The sequence below is a fragment of the Amblyraja radiata genome, chromosome 23 (genome assembly GCF_010909765.2).
Source record: "Amblyraja radiata isolate CabotCenter1 chromosome 23, sAmbRad1.1.pri, whole genome shotgun sequence".
NCBI lineage: Eukaryota > Metazoa > Chordata > Chondrichthyes > Rajiformes > Rajidae > Amblyraja > Amblyraja radiata.
Genome location: NC_045978.1, coordinates 34429920 through 34444881, shown reverse-complemented (window position 1 = coordinate 34444881; position 14962 = coordinate 34429920). Strand labels below are relative to the sequence as shown.

The 14962-nt window shown below is 47.6% G+C and overlaps 1 protein-coding gene across 2 annotated transcripts in view; it reads right to left on the bottom strand.

Annotated features, from left to right (window-relative positions):
• Window positions 1-846: 846 nt before the first annotated feature.
• The window catches only part of pmepa1 (prostate transmembrane protein, androgen induced 1), an 82069-nt gene continuing 67953 nt past the window's right edge, over window positions 847-14962 (bottom strand). For both annotated transcript variants that reach the window (XM_033042015.1, XM_033042016.1), the window contains 2 exons: window positions 13814-13968; window positions 847-2308 (listed from right to left, as the gene is read on the bottom strand). In XM_033042015.1, coding sequence (XP_032897906.1) covers window positions 1763-2308; window positions 13814-13968 — 701 coding nt within the window. In that variant the 3' untranslated portion in view covers window positions 847-1762. The remainder of the gene's footprint in view (window positions 2309-13813; window positions 13969-14962) is intronic.

Here is a 14962-nt window from a genome sequence, read left to right as displayed (position 1 = left end):
GTTGCATTCATACCACATTCACTCACCATTTTCTACCTTATTTGGTCAATAAAGCAACAAATTGCAATTGGATGTAATTTTGAGGTGTGTGCTCATTTTGAAAGCCAGACTTTGGGGGGAAGCTTTAGTCACTGAAACTGCTCATTCTGAATACCAGGGAAAGGTCACACTACAGACACCAGGCCACAATTGAGAACTTCAAACCTTCCTGAAAAGATACCAGGACAATGAGGGAACAACATTTAAAAAATAACTCCCTAGTAACAAACACCCAATTTCAATGGAAACCCACCAGGATTCTCGACCAACGAGAATCCACAGTTCCTTTCTCCTTGTGCCACTCAGAGCAAACAGGCTCCGTCAAATTGTGGGGCTCCACAATTCAACAATTCTCGTCCAACTGAGCAACTTTTAAGCTTCATAGAGAGGGATGAAGTCAGACTCTCAACCAAAATAATCCAAAAATGTGATCAGTTATTTTGTGAACAAAATGCCAATAGATCTAAAAAGAATGTTTCGATCTCACCTTCCTTTTCCCAAATCACCATCCATATTGTTTTTCCCCATTTTCTCAATTGGAGAATTTCGAGCTCCAGGTTAATTGTGGTGGTCAATCTGATCTACCCCGCCCTTCACCTATCCAGACTATTTCAACCACTTGTGCAGCAAAGACCGCACCTTGCTCTGACTGCGTTAAGAGTCCTAAAACCTGCAGACGGCTAACTAAACTTGGTCATCTCCAGCCCTCACCTTCCCCTATCTCTCTGGCTGAATAAACGAGGCTGGTGTCGACAAAGGGAATGGTCTCAAAAGTGTTTCTGCACATTGCCAAAAGATACCAAAACTGTCACAAATCATGGTTTATTTCCCCACACTGGGTATAAAAAGGACATAACGTCTTTGGTTATCTTCCCAACTATCTTGTAGCCTGATGGTCTTTTGTTTGAGCTGTACTGCACACTGGATTCACAGTATTAGGTCCATCGCATCAGAGCCACAAGACATGCTTCCTTGCAAATCCCATTATCTAGTGTTGTAACAGAATTTCTTTTGAATGTCATGTAATGCTTTAGCTTTGCTCTATGTTCTAGTATAAATGCAATTTCTTTTCCCAATGGAGCCAGCAATTTACCTACAAATGCGTGTAGCTCGCTTATACATTGTTGCAGACACTGGAGGCCATTGCTATTACAAGCATCAGCTTGTTACTCATATTACAAAATAGTGCAATGTTTTAAAAGTGTTCATAAATAACTCTAAACCCCTGTTTTTTTTAAATACAGAATGTTAGAGACACATTGATATGGCACTCAAAAAACTGCCATTTCTCTCATCTGGGAACTAAACATATAGGCCATTTCTGTTACAAAAATATGCCTGCTTCCACATGCACGTTTCTCATTAGACATATTGCAGGTTTTCAAACATAAAATTTTGTGCAAATGTTTCTTTAAAGTTAAGGTAATTAAAGACAGCATTTTTACGCACATTGTGTTACTTTAAAAGAGACCTTAAGTTTAAACAGGGTACTGGAACTCCCTTATCTAATATAGCTTGTGGAACCACCTGCAACTTTATGCTTGAGTGTTCAATTCAGATGCAAGATAACTAAGTATTTTATACCATGGAGGAGTGTTTGGGGAGAGGGGGGAGGGTTGTTGGAGAGAGGGAGGAGGGGGAGTGGGAGGCAGCAAGCATAGCTGAGCACACCTTCCAGCTCACCCAAACTCTCTAGCTTTCATTGAAGTGCACAAAGTCGGTCTCAGAAGGGGTGCCCTGTCTTTTTGTCTTTGCTGTTCCGGAGAACTGTCCCCTCGAGGCCATTGTTCTGAGGTTGTTCTGGTCTGCTTCCACTCATCAGAGAGTGAACGCCGTGGCTCTGCTGATGCTGGAAAAACGTTGACCCCGGGTAGTGACCGATGACCTCGTTGTAAGTGGGCGGTGGTCCTTCCATTCTGCCGTTGCTGCTGTAGCTGGTGGCACTGACGCCAGAGTTACAGCTGGGCGGGCAGGGTCCAGCGTTATAAATCGACGTGTCTATCAAGTCGCTGTCAAAGATCGTCCTGTTCGGCGGAGCCCGCACCGACTCCCGGTTCAATTCCATCTGCTGCTCGGGGTCGCGGAGCTGGAGGGTGCAGGGGCCTTGGTAGGGAGGGGGCTCCTCACCGTCCGACAGCGAGATGGTGGGGGGGAGGTCGATCTCGTGCTGCATGTAGGGGTAGGTGGGCTGGAAGCGGCTGAAGCGGTCACGGTGTAGGAACGACGGCACCGTCAGCCTGTCTGTCGTTCTGGGCGTGTAGATCTGGTGCTGGAAGAGAAGAGAGGCAGTCAGTTGTGTCCTTCCACAGAGGGGCCCAGCCTTACAGAAACATATCCAATAATCAGGAAATATGTTCCTCATGTTGGGGGAGTCCAGAACCAGGGGGTCACAGTTCAAGAATAAGGGGTTGGCCATTTAGGACTCAGATGAGCTGTGATCCACTCCCACTCACTGTTAATGTTGAAGATTGACACAAAATGCTGGAGTCCCTCAGTGGGACAGCGGCATCTCTGGGGAGAAGGATTGGGTGATGTTTCGGATCGAGGCGTCACCCATTCCTTCTCTCCAGAACTGCTGCCTGTCCTGCTGAGTCACTCCAGCATTTCGTGTCTGCCTCCGGTGGGACTGGCATTGACCATTTGACCCCAGGCACTCTGACAGTCCAAGAGCAGCGATGCATCTTAGTTGCGTCGTGTTGCCATTGTCAATTAGCCCTAGTGCAGGTGGGTGGATGAGTCTGGGTGGAGTTGATTGGAATGAGAGAACATGTTATAGGAAGAACATGAAAGAGGTATCGCTCTATGGCCAAATAGCAGGAACAGCGGGATACTTTATTTAAAATCCATGGCAATCTTCTTTCTCAGACTGGGAACAAAGGGCCCATCACAGTGTAACCTCTATACACATCACTGTGCTCTCTACTTATTGCAGCAAAACACATATTGCTGGAAAACCCAGCAGGTTGAGCAGCATCTGTGGAGACAAAAGGATGGTCAATTGGCCCTGCTCACAGTGAGGAGGGAAGACATACAGTGTATAGAAGTGATATGGAGGGGTAAGGCACAGATTGTACGTGAGATGGGGTTGGGATGAGGATGGGCAGATGAAGGCAGGTGGGGGTGGGGAGTGGGGACGGTGAACATAATGGAGAAGAAACATCGGTGAGACCATGTGTTGACTTGGGCATCCACCATGCAGACCTTGAGCTTGCGCGTGCGTGACATTTCATCTCCCCTCCCCATCGACCCATCGCTCCTTGATCGTCTCCTCTATCACAATGAGGACAAACACAAACTGGAGGAACACCACATCATTCTGCACAGGCCACAGCCATGAATATATAAATATCCCAACTTCAGGTCATCCACTCCCCTTCTTCTGTTCCCACTTACGTCAGTCCACCCAAGATCTCGCTCTGTCTGCTTAGGGTTCTATTCCTTCTCCCCCAACCCATTACCCAGATATTGTCCTCCCCTCTCGCTCATTTATATTCCTGGTTTTCTAGCCCCATGCTTCACTTTCCCTATCCCCTCTCTCTCCTGGTCCCACCTTCCATATTTAAGTCCGTCGCACCCTTGGAAACATCGACCATTCTACTGCCCCCCCAGATGCTGTCTGGCCTGCCGGCTTCCTCCAGCGGTCTGCTTTTTTGCTGCAGCCTCTTGCCTCATCTCGGTTTTACTGACTGCCACAACATATTGGTCTTCCTCTGCATTCTCTTGGTCTCTGGTCCTCTTATGCCAGCTGTTACCAGGCAACTGTACCATCCTACCACAACTAGAGTGTCCTGAGCTACTATCTACCTCATTGGTGGCTTCTCTCTCACACTATCTACCTCATTGAGGCAGTGCAGCGTAGGTTCACGAGATTGATTCCTGGGATAGCGGGACTGTCATATGAGGAAAGATTGAAAAGACTAGGCTTGTATTCACTGGAGTTTACAAGGATGACGGGGATCTTATAGAAACATATAAAATTATAAAAGGACTGGACAAGCTAGATGCAGGAAAAATGTTCCCAATGTTGGGCGAGTCCAGAACCAGGGGCCACAGTCATAGAATAAAGGGGAAGCCATTTAAGACTGAGGTGAGAAAAAACTTTTACACCCAGAGAGTTGTGAATTTGTGGAATTCCCTGCCACAGAGGGCAGTGGAGGCCAAATCACTGGATGGATTTAAGAGAGAGTTAGATAGAGCTCTAGGTGCTAGTGGAATCAAGAGATATGGGGAGAAGGCAGGCACGGGTTATTGATTGGGGACGATCAGCCATGATCACAATGAATGGCGGTGCTGGCTTGAAGGGCCGAATGGCCTCCTCCTGCACCTATTTTCTATGTTTCGATGAGTCTTTCTTCAGACAATTTAAAAACCTCAAAGGGCAGAAGAATATAGACAATGCCCCTTTGACCAAGCGATTATGATCCTGTTTACTCCTTGGTGACAGTGAATGATTGTACAACGCTGGGCACAAGCAGGGAAGTTGTCCGTACGCCACCCGTCCCAGCTCCCTCTCCTGAGGCCAGGCCAATATTCAATCAATATTACTAACACAGATTACCCCGTATTCCCACATTGAAGACTGTGAAATCTTGCAGCTTGCAAGATTGATGTCTGATGTCATTACCAGCAGTGTCTGTGCTTCAAGCATCTCTCTCATCATATGTTTGTTAATATGATGTTGAGGATTGAAACACTTTCTGTTGGGGTATGGGCTTCATCAGACTGGGCAACCAGAAGCAGAGTGAAATTGTACCATCTCTCATTAGCTGCTCTGGGGTCTGAACTACAGCACAGATATGTGATTTGGTGCAAACAATCCAGCTTGCCCATTATCCTCCATAAAATAGTTGGTCCTAAATCTGTCTCTCTTCTCTCAAACTGCATACTTTCTTTAATCAATTATTCCTTATTCTTTATTTCAGGCACAACAAAGCCTCAAAATACTCCATGCAAAACCCCACCTGTGCTCGATCCCAATGTTTAGCCTGTCCTTTACATTCTGTGCGTTGCCCTGATCCAGCAATTGTGTGGTTCAACAACATTGGTGAACTGTCCCAGGCCAATTCATTCCATGGCCAGATGGGAAAGGGACAGGTTCTTGCTCCCCCTCCCACCCTAGCCAGCAGAGAAGGCCCAGGGTAGAGTGAGGAAGTGATGAGCATACCCCATAGTGAACAGGGGGCAGGAGGATGTAAGAGTGAGCAGAGGGAAAGGAGGTGAACGAGTTCTACAATACAACTCCAGCAATCTCTCATCAACTCCTTCTGCACTTCATGCTGCCTTGGGAAAGCAGCCAAAAGCTGTGTTTTTTTCACCTTCCATCACAGTGAGGAATGTGGAGGAGTCACTGTGGGGGATGTTTATGTTAAAATGTATTTTGTGTGTCTTGTTGCTTTTTATTGGTATGACTGTATGGCAAATCAAATTCCTCGTATGTTGCAAAACATACTTGGCTAATAAAGTATGATTAAGATGATTATGATTATGAGAAACAAAGACCACTTGCTGGACCCCGGTCATGTTGGGCAGAAGATACCAAAGGTTGAAAGCTTGGTATCATACCACCAGATTCAGGTATAGTTTCTTCTCCACTCTTATCAGATGCTTGAACGGACCTCTCTACGCTGATAATGCATTCCTGATTTTCCAATCTATCGTGTTGCAGCCTTTGCCTTTTATTTATCTGCACTTTCTCTGTAGCTGTGACACTATATTCGGAACACCGGTATTTTTCTCTTGGCACTACCTGTTGCACTCATGTTTGGTTTGGTTGTACTAGTACAACGGTACAACTGTAATGGTTTGATATATGGTGTGATCTGCCTGGATACCAAAGTTTACCACTGCACCTCAGAACACATGACAATATGAAACCATTACCAAACTGCTCATTCCTTTTTGCAAACTGAAGATATTTGAGTAAGTATTTTTGAAAGCCGACAATTAAGAAGCAAGGCCAGCAGATTATGGGGAACTGGCACAGAAGAGGAGTCAAGGCTAGCATTGATCAGCCATTATACATATTCAGAGGCAAGGCAGGCATGAGAGACTGAGTGGTATATTTCTGCACGCATTTTCTGTTCTTATGGTTTAGCACAAGAAAAGTCCACGTGGGAGTGAGAATGAAGCAATGAGTGGCCATGTGCATCCTGCAGGCTGTAAATCATTGAGGAATGCAAAGCCACAGAGCTGTTTTATAATAGCTTTGAACATTCCACTGCCTCCCAGCATTCCCACCCACACCTCTAACTCAGCTGTTGCATAAAGGCATTAAATAATTTACAGCCCTTTCCAAAATAGTATAGGGTTCCCTTGCACAAGGAACACAGTACATAGGATCAACAAACCCTCTCCCTGGGGAAGGATCTCTTCATTCTGTGGTGTCCACTGTGCTCCAGTCACTCCCTCCGTGGTGTTTGCCATTCCCAGTCACTCCCTCCCTAATTAGACACAAACTACTGGAGTAACTCAGCGGGACAAGCAGCATCTCTGGCTAGGAGGGAATGGGTGACGTATCGGGTCGACACCCGGGTCTGAAGAAGGGCCTTGATCCGAAATGGCATCCTTCTATCCAGAGATGCTGCCTGTCCCGCTGAGTTACTCCAGCATTTTGTGTCCATCTTCGATGTAAAGCAGCATCTGCAGTTCCCTCCTACACTCCACTCCCTCTATTTATCTCAATACATGGATTGTCATCAGAGCCAGACACTCAACAAATAAAAGCAACATTCATAGACTATGCAAATGGCTGCAATGTTCATACTAAAGGATAAGGAGTCAAAACTAAAAGCACAGAGCATTTTCTCCTTCTATCCATTGAACAACACATCTACAAGTGTCTGGGCTGTGAAGAGATATTCTACTAAACAACAAAAGTTTATAAAGGCACTCTCCTCTCCAAAAAGATTTTAAACCACTGACCCATTCCAAACAAATCTTGACCATTTTTTTTTACAGAAAGCAGGTGAGCTCAGGAGCCTCGCTCATCCTGGGATTGAGAAGTGACTGCAATGAACGCTGTCTCCAGTAGGTGGTGCGATTGCTCCAACGTACCGTCCCCAATCACTGTATCCCATTCCTTTTCTCCAGAGATGCTGCCCGGCCCGCTGAGTTACTCCAGCATTTTGTGTCTATCTTCGGTTTAAACCAGCACCTGCAGTTCCTTCATACACACTGTATCCCCAGAGACGGAAGAGCGGGGAAGCGCATATGGAGGTGACTGAACAGTGCAGACATGCGTGGATGTCAACATGTCTGACCTCTTCATTAGCAACACTCATCTAGAACTCTGCTCCTCTTCAGCATGCGAGGGGCAAGCAACAGCGTTCTCCTTGATCCGTATCCAAAATCTCCTGCCCTCTTCCCCTTCAACTGACAAGACAATTGGGTCAGTCAAAGGTGTCAAAAAATTCAGTTTAACCAAGCCCTGCCAATGTGGACAGAGAGACTTCAGTTTGTATCCCCAGCCACTGGAGGGAGTTGCATTGTGCTTGGAACGGCTACCTCACTTGTACTACACTTCACTCCAGAGATGAGTGCAGGAGTGTGTGAGTGTACATTCTTGGGTCAAATATACCCGTCGGTCTAAGTGTGTGAGCGCTTTTGTCTTTTGATCCTTTGCTGTGAATTGGCCATCTTGCCTCGGCTGCTTGCTTCTCACAGAATGTACATCACACGTCTGGGTTTGTTCCTGGTTTTAACAGAAGAACGCGTGATGTTTCAGTGACAAGTCTAGCGATGTTGAATTATTCTGCTACGATCTAAAAAAAGGCATTGTTACCAAGAGGCAACTTGGAAAACATTCCCTCCAGAGCCTGAAATTCAGCAGGCTGTGCGGAAAGAAAGTTAACCAGAAAATGCTAGAAATACGCAGCAGGTCAGGCAGCCTCTGTGGTCAGTGGAAAACGATTCATGTTTCAGGTAGATGGATGAGCAGAGGGAATGCATGTGAAGAAGTAGAGGACCAGGTGAAACGAGATGTCTAGGTGGCAATGGTGTTGGCGGAGAGAAGGTGTGAGACTTGTGAATCACAGCTGATCCACTGGAAAGACTGCAAATAGAGTGTGAGATGCAAGGAGGGGGGAAAACAAACCAAATTGTAGATTTAGCCAAAAGCCAAAAAACACCAGTTACTGGAAATTTGATCAGTCAGGATCAGTGGGGAGAAAGCAATATTGGAATTTGTTGACTTCTCACCAGAATGGGTGTTCTAACATAAACTGGACAGGCTGATTCTGTCTGAAGAAGGGTCTCAACCTGAAATGTCACCTATTCCTTTTATCTCGAGGTACTGCTTGACCCGCTGAGTTACTCCAGCATTATGTGTCTATCTATCGACAGGCTGGTTACCTGGAATTATTGAATTGTGTTGAGCCATGGATTGGAACGCGCCTGAGGCAATTCCAGCTGTCTCTGTTAGTTCAAGTTGCCTGTCGGAGTGTGAGACTTCCCTTTCTTTCTTCTGCCCTCATGGACCTCTCCTTATTTACACCTTTTCCAATGCCATGGCAATGGTGTGTGTTTGTGTTATCTGGTTTCCACCTATCTCATTGGGGCGTCGTCAGCGGTGAGGCCTCGCGACGATGGGGCCTCGGCGGTGGTGAAGCCTCGCGGCGGTCGATGAGAGCGTGGAGGACCCGGCCTGGGGGGACTGCTGTGGTGAAGGGGGGGGGACACAAAAGGGGGAGCCGGCCAGCTTTGTAACTTTTATCAGTGCCATAGGTGGCTGCTATTTGTATACATTGTTTAAGAATAAGGAGTAAGCCATTTATAATGGAGATGAGGAAACACTTTTTCCTCACAGAGAGTGGTGAGTCTTTGGAATTCTCTGCCTCAGAGGGCGGTGGAGGCAGGGTCCTCTGGATGCTTTCAAGAGAGAGCTAGATAGGGCACTTAAAATAGTGGAGTCAGGAGATATGGGGAGAGGGCAGGAACAGAGTCCTGATTGGGGATGATCAGCCATGATCACATTGAATGGTGGTGCTGGCTCGAAGGGCCGAATGGCCTACTCCTGCACCTATTCCTCCCATCTGAAACATTGAACACATGTTTTCTTACTTTGCCCAGTTCTGACAGAAGGCCTTTTCCTGAAACGTTAACCTTTTTACCCTCCTCACAGATGCTACCTGATCTGTGGGGTATGTTTTATTTTGGATCACCAGCATCTGCATGTTTTTATTTTTATAAACAGGACATAGTTAGGCGGTATTATTTAGTAGGTTGGATGGCCTCTGGTTGTTTAACATCATTGAATTATTTGATGCACAAGTGCCATTGTAAATGTAGGAAACAAAGCAGCTGTTTGCATTGATCAGAGCAGCATTGAGGTCTGGCACTGTTCTGGCAGAGAGGTACTGGACAGCATACCTGGCACAATGTTTCTCTGCTCCAACAGTGCCATGGGATTTGCTTACATCTACCTGAACCAGATGATCCTTAGTGTAGGCTCAGAGTCACCCGTCTTTGGGATGCGAGGGGAAACCGGAACATGCATAGGGAATTCACATGGTCCTAGGAAAACATGCAAACTCCATCTAGACAGCGTTTGAGGTCAGGATTTAACCTAGGTCACTAGCTCTGTGAGCCGCAGCTCTAACGGCTGTAACCTGTGCCGTCCAGAGACAGCACAAGAAAGACTTTGGCTCTGGTGGCATGAAACTCCCTCGATATTGCCAAGGATTTATTATAGGCTGGAGATTTGAAGGGGGGGTGGGGGGGGGGGTTGTGCCTAAAATGGAGCATTCTGTACTTTCAGGCACAGCTTCAACACCTGGATCACACTGAGACCGCGCAACACACAGCAGAAATAACTGCATGCAGCACGAATGGATATCCACCCCCCTTTGCTCACACTCACACAGGCTTGCAGGGAACCATCTGCGCAGGAAGGCCAAGAGACGGCTGGCAGGGAGCAAAACCACAGGTGCAGCGAGAAATGTCAAGCACAATAATGGTGATTGCAGGGGACAAGTGGAGAGCTCAAGGCAAGGTTACACAAGGCTGCTGTTCCAGTAACAGGTTGGTCAGCTTGCCTTTCCTTTCTCCATTAGAAGACACAATGCCCTGCCCTTGTTGTTCAGCTGCACTCCAAACTGGAGAAGCAGTTACATACCATTGTGTGTAGGGAGGAAATGTAGATGCCGGTTTACACGGAAGATAGACCGAAAAATGCTGGAGCAACTCAGCGGGACAGGCAGCATCTCTGGAGAGAAGGAATGAACAAGTCAGATCTTCCTCAAACTCTGGCTCATTTCCCCAGTCAGTCTGAAGAAGGGTCTCGACCCGAAACGTCACCCATTCATTCTCTCAAGAGATGCTGCCTGGCCCGCTGAGCTATTTTGAGTCTATCCGATGCCACCAGTACTGTGTAGAATATTCAGCCAGGACTCACGTCGAGGGGGTTTGTGGAATGGCAGGAAACTCCCAACTACTCAGCTTTCAAAGGCACTGGTGATTTCCCCAAAGTATGGAGGTGCCAGTCATACACAGGTCTGTGCCTATACCTCCTGACTCACTCCCCTTCCAAAGGAGTTTCACATATCAGATTCCTTGAAGGATCATTTTGGGCCCAGTTATGCTCATTTTTTTTTAAATTACATGGCAAAGACTTAAGTGATACACAAATTCCTGTGACACACTTTTAATGCAAGTTTAGTCATTTCTAGACTGGAGAAAACTTCCCCCTCCAACAGAAAATACCTTTGGAATGATGTAAGAATTAGACTGGAAGAGAATCTAGTCTGATGTTTAAATCTGACCCCATTATTTCTTAAGCCAACCCAGAAGTTTGAGACGTAGTTGCTGAGGTTTATTAGGGATTTATCACAGTTTGGGGTTCTTTGTCAGTGTTGAAAGACATAAAACCGATGAGAAAGTGGCTCAGAAAGGGTTACAAATAGAAGCTAGTGCCACGTGTAAGTCTGGGAATGCAGTGAAAGTAAATGCTAATGACATTGCAAGATGTGGGTTGGTGTCGTTCAAGGAGTCAAAGCAGGGAAAACAAGTTAACCCTGTCTAGATAGCTCTCGGATTAAATGCTGCCCTGATTCCCCGATTCTTGTCAAGGCCCCAGACCGGGAGTCGTTCGCAGATTGCAGGGGTAGAACGACTTTTACCCTGGATCTGTGCCGGGATACGGATCACACCAAGCTGGGGGGCAAGCACTGCTCCACTGTGTGAAACAGGGCCATGCAGTCCATGGCCAGGAGAGGAACTGAACGCGTCACATCATCCTCCCACTCGGCTTCATTTCCCCGGTCAGGAGTGAAACCGATCTTTGGCTGGACCCATGTTGCGTCGGGCTGGAGCTACAGGTTGGTGGCAGCCAGGCAGGTTCATAGCGACCCAGCTGCCCGACCGGATGGGAGGCAGCAGCAGCTGACTGATGACAGCAACTGTCGGGCGGGTGGGTGACCTGTGGCCAACTTGGATTAGTTAACAGGGACGTATCAGTCTGCTGGCGAGGAGAGTTGTGCTGCAGATTCCAGAGTATAAATGCTCTTGACTTTAGGAACACACTGATACCACAGGAGCAATGTCAGGGAAATGTGACGTGGTGTGTTGTCTCTTCAAAGACTGGAGGACAGATGGAGTTGGTGAGGTGTATCTGAGCCAGGTGTACGCACCCTGTCCCAGTGACAGGGGCATTAACTCACATGCCTTCACTCTCCTAGTACAATGGGTTGCTCACTTGCTGGTCCTGCCCGAGGATTCAGATCAAGGACTGCTCATCTATCCACCGCTGAGGCATTAGTCCTGATTAATGGAACTGTCATTTCCCACTGTGCTCACGTGTAGGATCTACTGTTCAACGTGGAGGTCATTTGTACCTTTCAGGTTACTGAGGTGAGACTGTTTCCACACAAGCAGCCTCATTATTTGGGTCACTTTCATACTGCAAGGCGCATATGGCAGAGTAAATCTACCCACTCCCATCTGTAGCAGCTCCACATGCAGCTGGGAGTACAAGCTGGCATCTGCTGCAGAGGCACACTGGCCAGCGGGTGGGGGAGATATGGAGCCGCATGTGGAAATGTCCGTTCTGGGAACGGCAGCGCATGTATATCGGTGATAATATCGGCACTGTGGAGACGGTGCACGAGCAAAGCCTTCCCTCTGCTGTATGCATCGACTGCACGGGCGGCACAGCAGTGGAGCTACTGCCTTACAGCGCCGGAGACCCGCGTTCGATCCCGACTGCGGGTGTTGTCTGTGCGGAGGTTGTACGTTCTCCCCATTACCCGCGTGGGTTTTCTCCGAGATCTTCGTTTTCCTCCCACACTCCAAAGGCGTACAGGTTTGTAGGTTAATTGGCTTGGTAAATGTGACACAGTGTGTGTGTGCGTAGGATGGTGTTAATGTGCGGGGATTGCTGGTCAGCGTGGACCTGGTGGGCCAAAGGGCCTGTTTCCATGCTGTATCTCTAAAACTAAAAACCTAAAACTGGCTTTGGTCCAGGTAGGCAGGCAGTTATTCACTGCCCTCTCCAACATGTGTGCACCTTGGAGTGGGGACAGCAATGACAACCCAAACGCTAAAGCAGGTCATCTTATTGCTTAGTCTTATCTCAGCAGCTCTCTCCCACAACCTGCAACTCTACATTTACTTCCCTCTCCAGTGCTGGCAGCGAGACGGAAAACACACACACACGCACACGCGTGCAGGTTTAACCCGTGCACCGCCCCTCAGGAGCTGGGGTGGGGAGGAGCAGGGCAGGTACATATTATAAAAGGCCAGGAGAGACATCCAAAATGTTTACTGTGTGTTTGCTGGTTTGGGCACAGAGAATACTGGAGAACCCTGATCTCCCGACAGTGCTCGGGTTGGTAGCCTGCAGTCAACTGTTGGTAGAATTGACCTCAGACTCTGTAGCTGTGGAGTGAAGTTCCACCCACACTCTCGGTCCGAGCCCAGTACTGAGCCTGCATTGCCAGCCCTCACATTGCTGCTCCAGGTGATGCAACTGAACGCAGACTATGAGAGATCGCCCCCTCATCTAGTGAAACATTTTTGCCCCAATGAACATCCCTAGGGACAGATTAGCTGGCTCTCGAGTATGTATTAGGCGGTAGAGTCCCTACGATGACAATCGCAAATGCATTAGGTGACGTTTCGGGTCGAGACCTTTCTTCAGACTGATGGGGGGGGGGGGGGCGGGAAGAAGAAAGGAAGAGGTGGAGACAATAGGCTGTGGGAGAGCTGGGAAGGGGAGGGGAAGGAGGGACTACCTGAAATTGGAGAAGTTAATGTTCATACCGCTGGGGTGTAAACTACCCAAGCAAAATGTGAGGTGCTGCTCCTCCAATTTGCAGTGGGACTCACTCTGGCCATGGAGGAGGCCCAGGACAGAAAGGTCAGATTCAGAATGGGAGGGGGAGTAGAAGTGCTGAGCCACCGGGAGATCAGGTTGGTTAATGCGAACCGAGTGGAGGACTATGGACTTTTGATAAGGTTGCACCGTCTGGCTGACACCCTGACAGTCTGCTTACCTAGTATCTCATTTATTGTGTTATCGTGTATTCATTTGTTGCATTGAGCAGTTAATACGCTAGTAAAGCTGTACCAAGTAAGAATGTCATTGTTCCTGTCCAGACACACACGACAATTAAACACTCTTGACCACGCTCTGGGATGACCGAGCAAATAAGGGGATATTTCAGCTCACAAAAGTATCCTATTCATTGCCTTCAGTTGGGGTTTCAACTCTGGGTTCAGTGTTCACAGATGATTATGTTCAAAGTCCCTGTAGGGTGTAGGTTTTAGACACGCATCTTACCGACTGCAGGTTGCCTTCTTGCCTTCGCATTTGGCTCTGTCTGGTTATTAGCGATCGTGTGGAGAGTTTGTAGTGGTTGAGGAGGCAGGTGATCACCACGACCATCACTATCATCACCACCACTATCACGATAATCTGCACAAACTCCAGCTCAGCTGCAACAGAGAAGAGAAGGGCAAATGTGAGACACTGCGGGGAGCAAACCTGGAAAAGCTCACCGACCGATGGACACTTCATGCCAGAGAACAAGCACCGTCGAAGCAGGCGGCATGGACTGTTGATTATACAGCAGTACAGTACTGGTGGGCACATGCCTGTCACTGTATAACACTGGGTACAGTCCCAATAGGGACAGGTCTAACACTGTATAATAAACACTGAGATACAGTCCTGATAGAGATGAGTCTGTCACTTTACAACACAATACAGTACTGGTAGGGATGGGTCTGGCACTGTTACAGTGCAGCACAGACTGGCGAGGAAGGGCCTGTCACCATATTGCCCTGTGGTTGGTACAGAACTGCTTTGACAAGGCACAAAGACCCACTCAAGGTGTGACAGGTGGATTCGGAGCCCATGAGAGCAGCAGATCCCAGGAACAGGTAGAAATTGGGGGGGAAAAAGAAATGAAATGCTGGAATTATGGGTCAGGTGGCATTTGTGGAGAACAAAACAATTAAGATGCAGCATAAGTTGAAACATCTACTGGATAAAAAGAGAGGAAAAGATTACAGATAAACAATGGGTTAGAAATAAAAATGGGACGAGCAGAATTATTGAAGTTGGTCAGAGACGTACAGCACACAGCACAGCACACAGACGTACAGCACACGCACAGACACACAGAGCAGACACACAGCACGCACACACAGCACAGACATTCACACACACAGCACAGACACACACACACAGCACAGACACACAGCACACAGACACACACAGACTTACAACACACAGACATACAACACACAGACACACAGCACATGTCATCAGGCCACTGAATCCATACTGACCAACAAACACACAGCTTTATTGTCCCCATATTCCCATCTATTCCCACCAGGTTTTAACCCACCTCGATTCTCCCACTACCCGCCTACATTAGGGGCAATTTACAGTGACCAATTAACCTATCAACTTGTACATCTT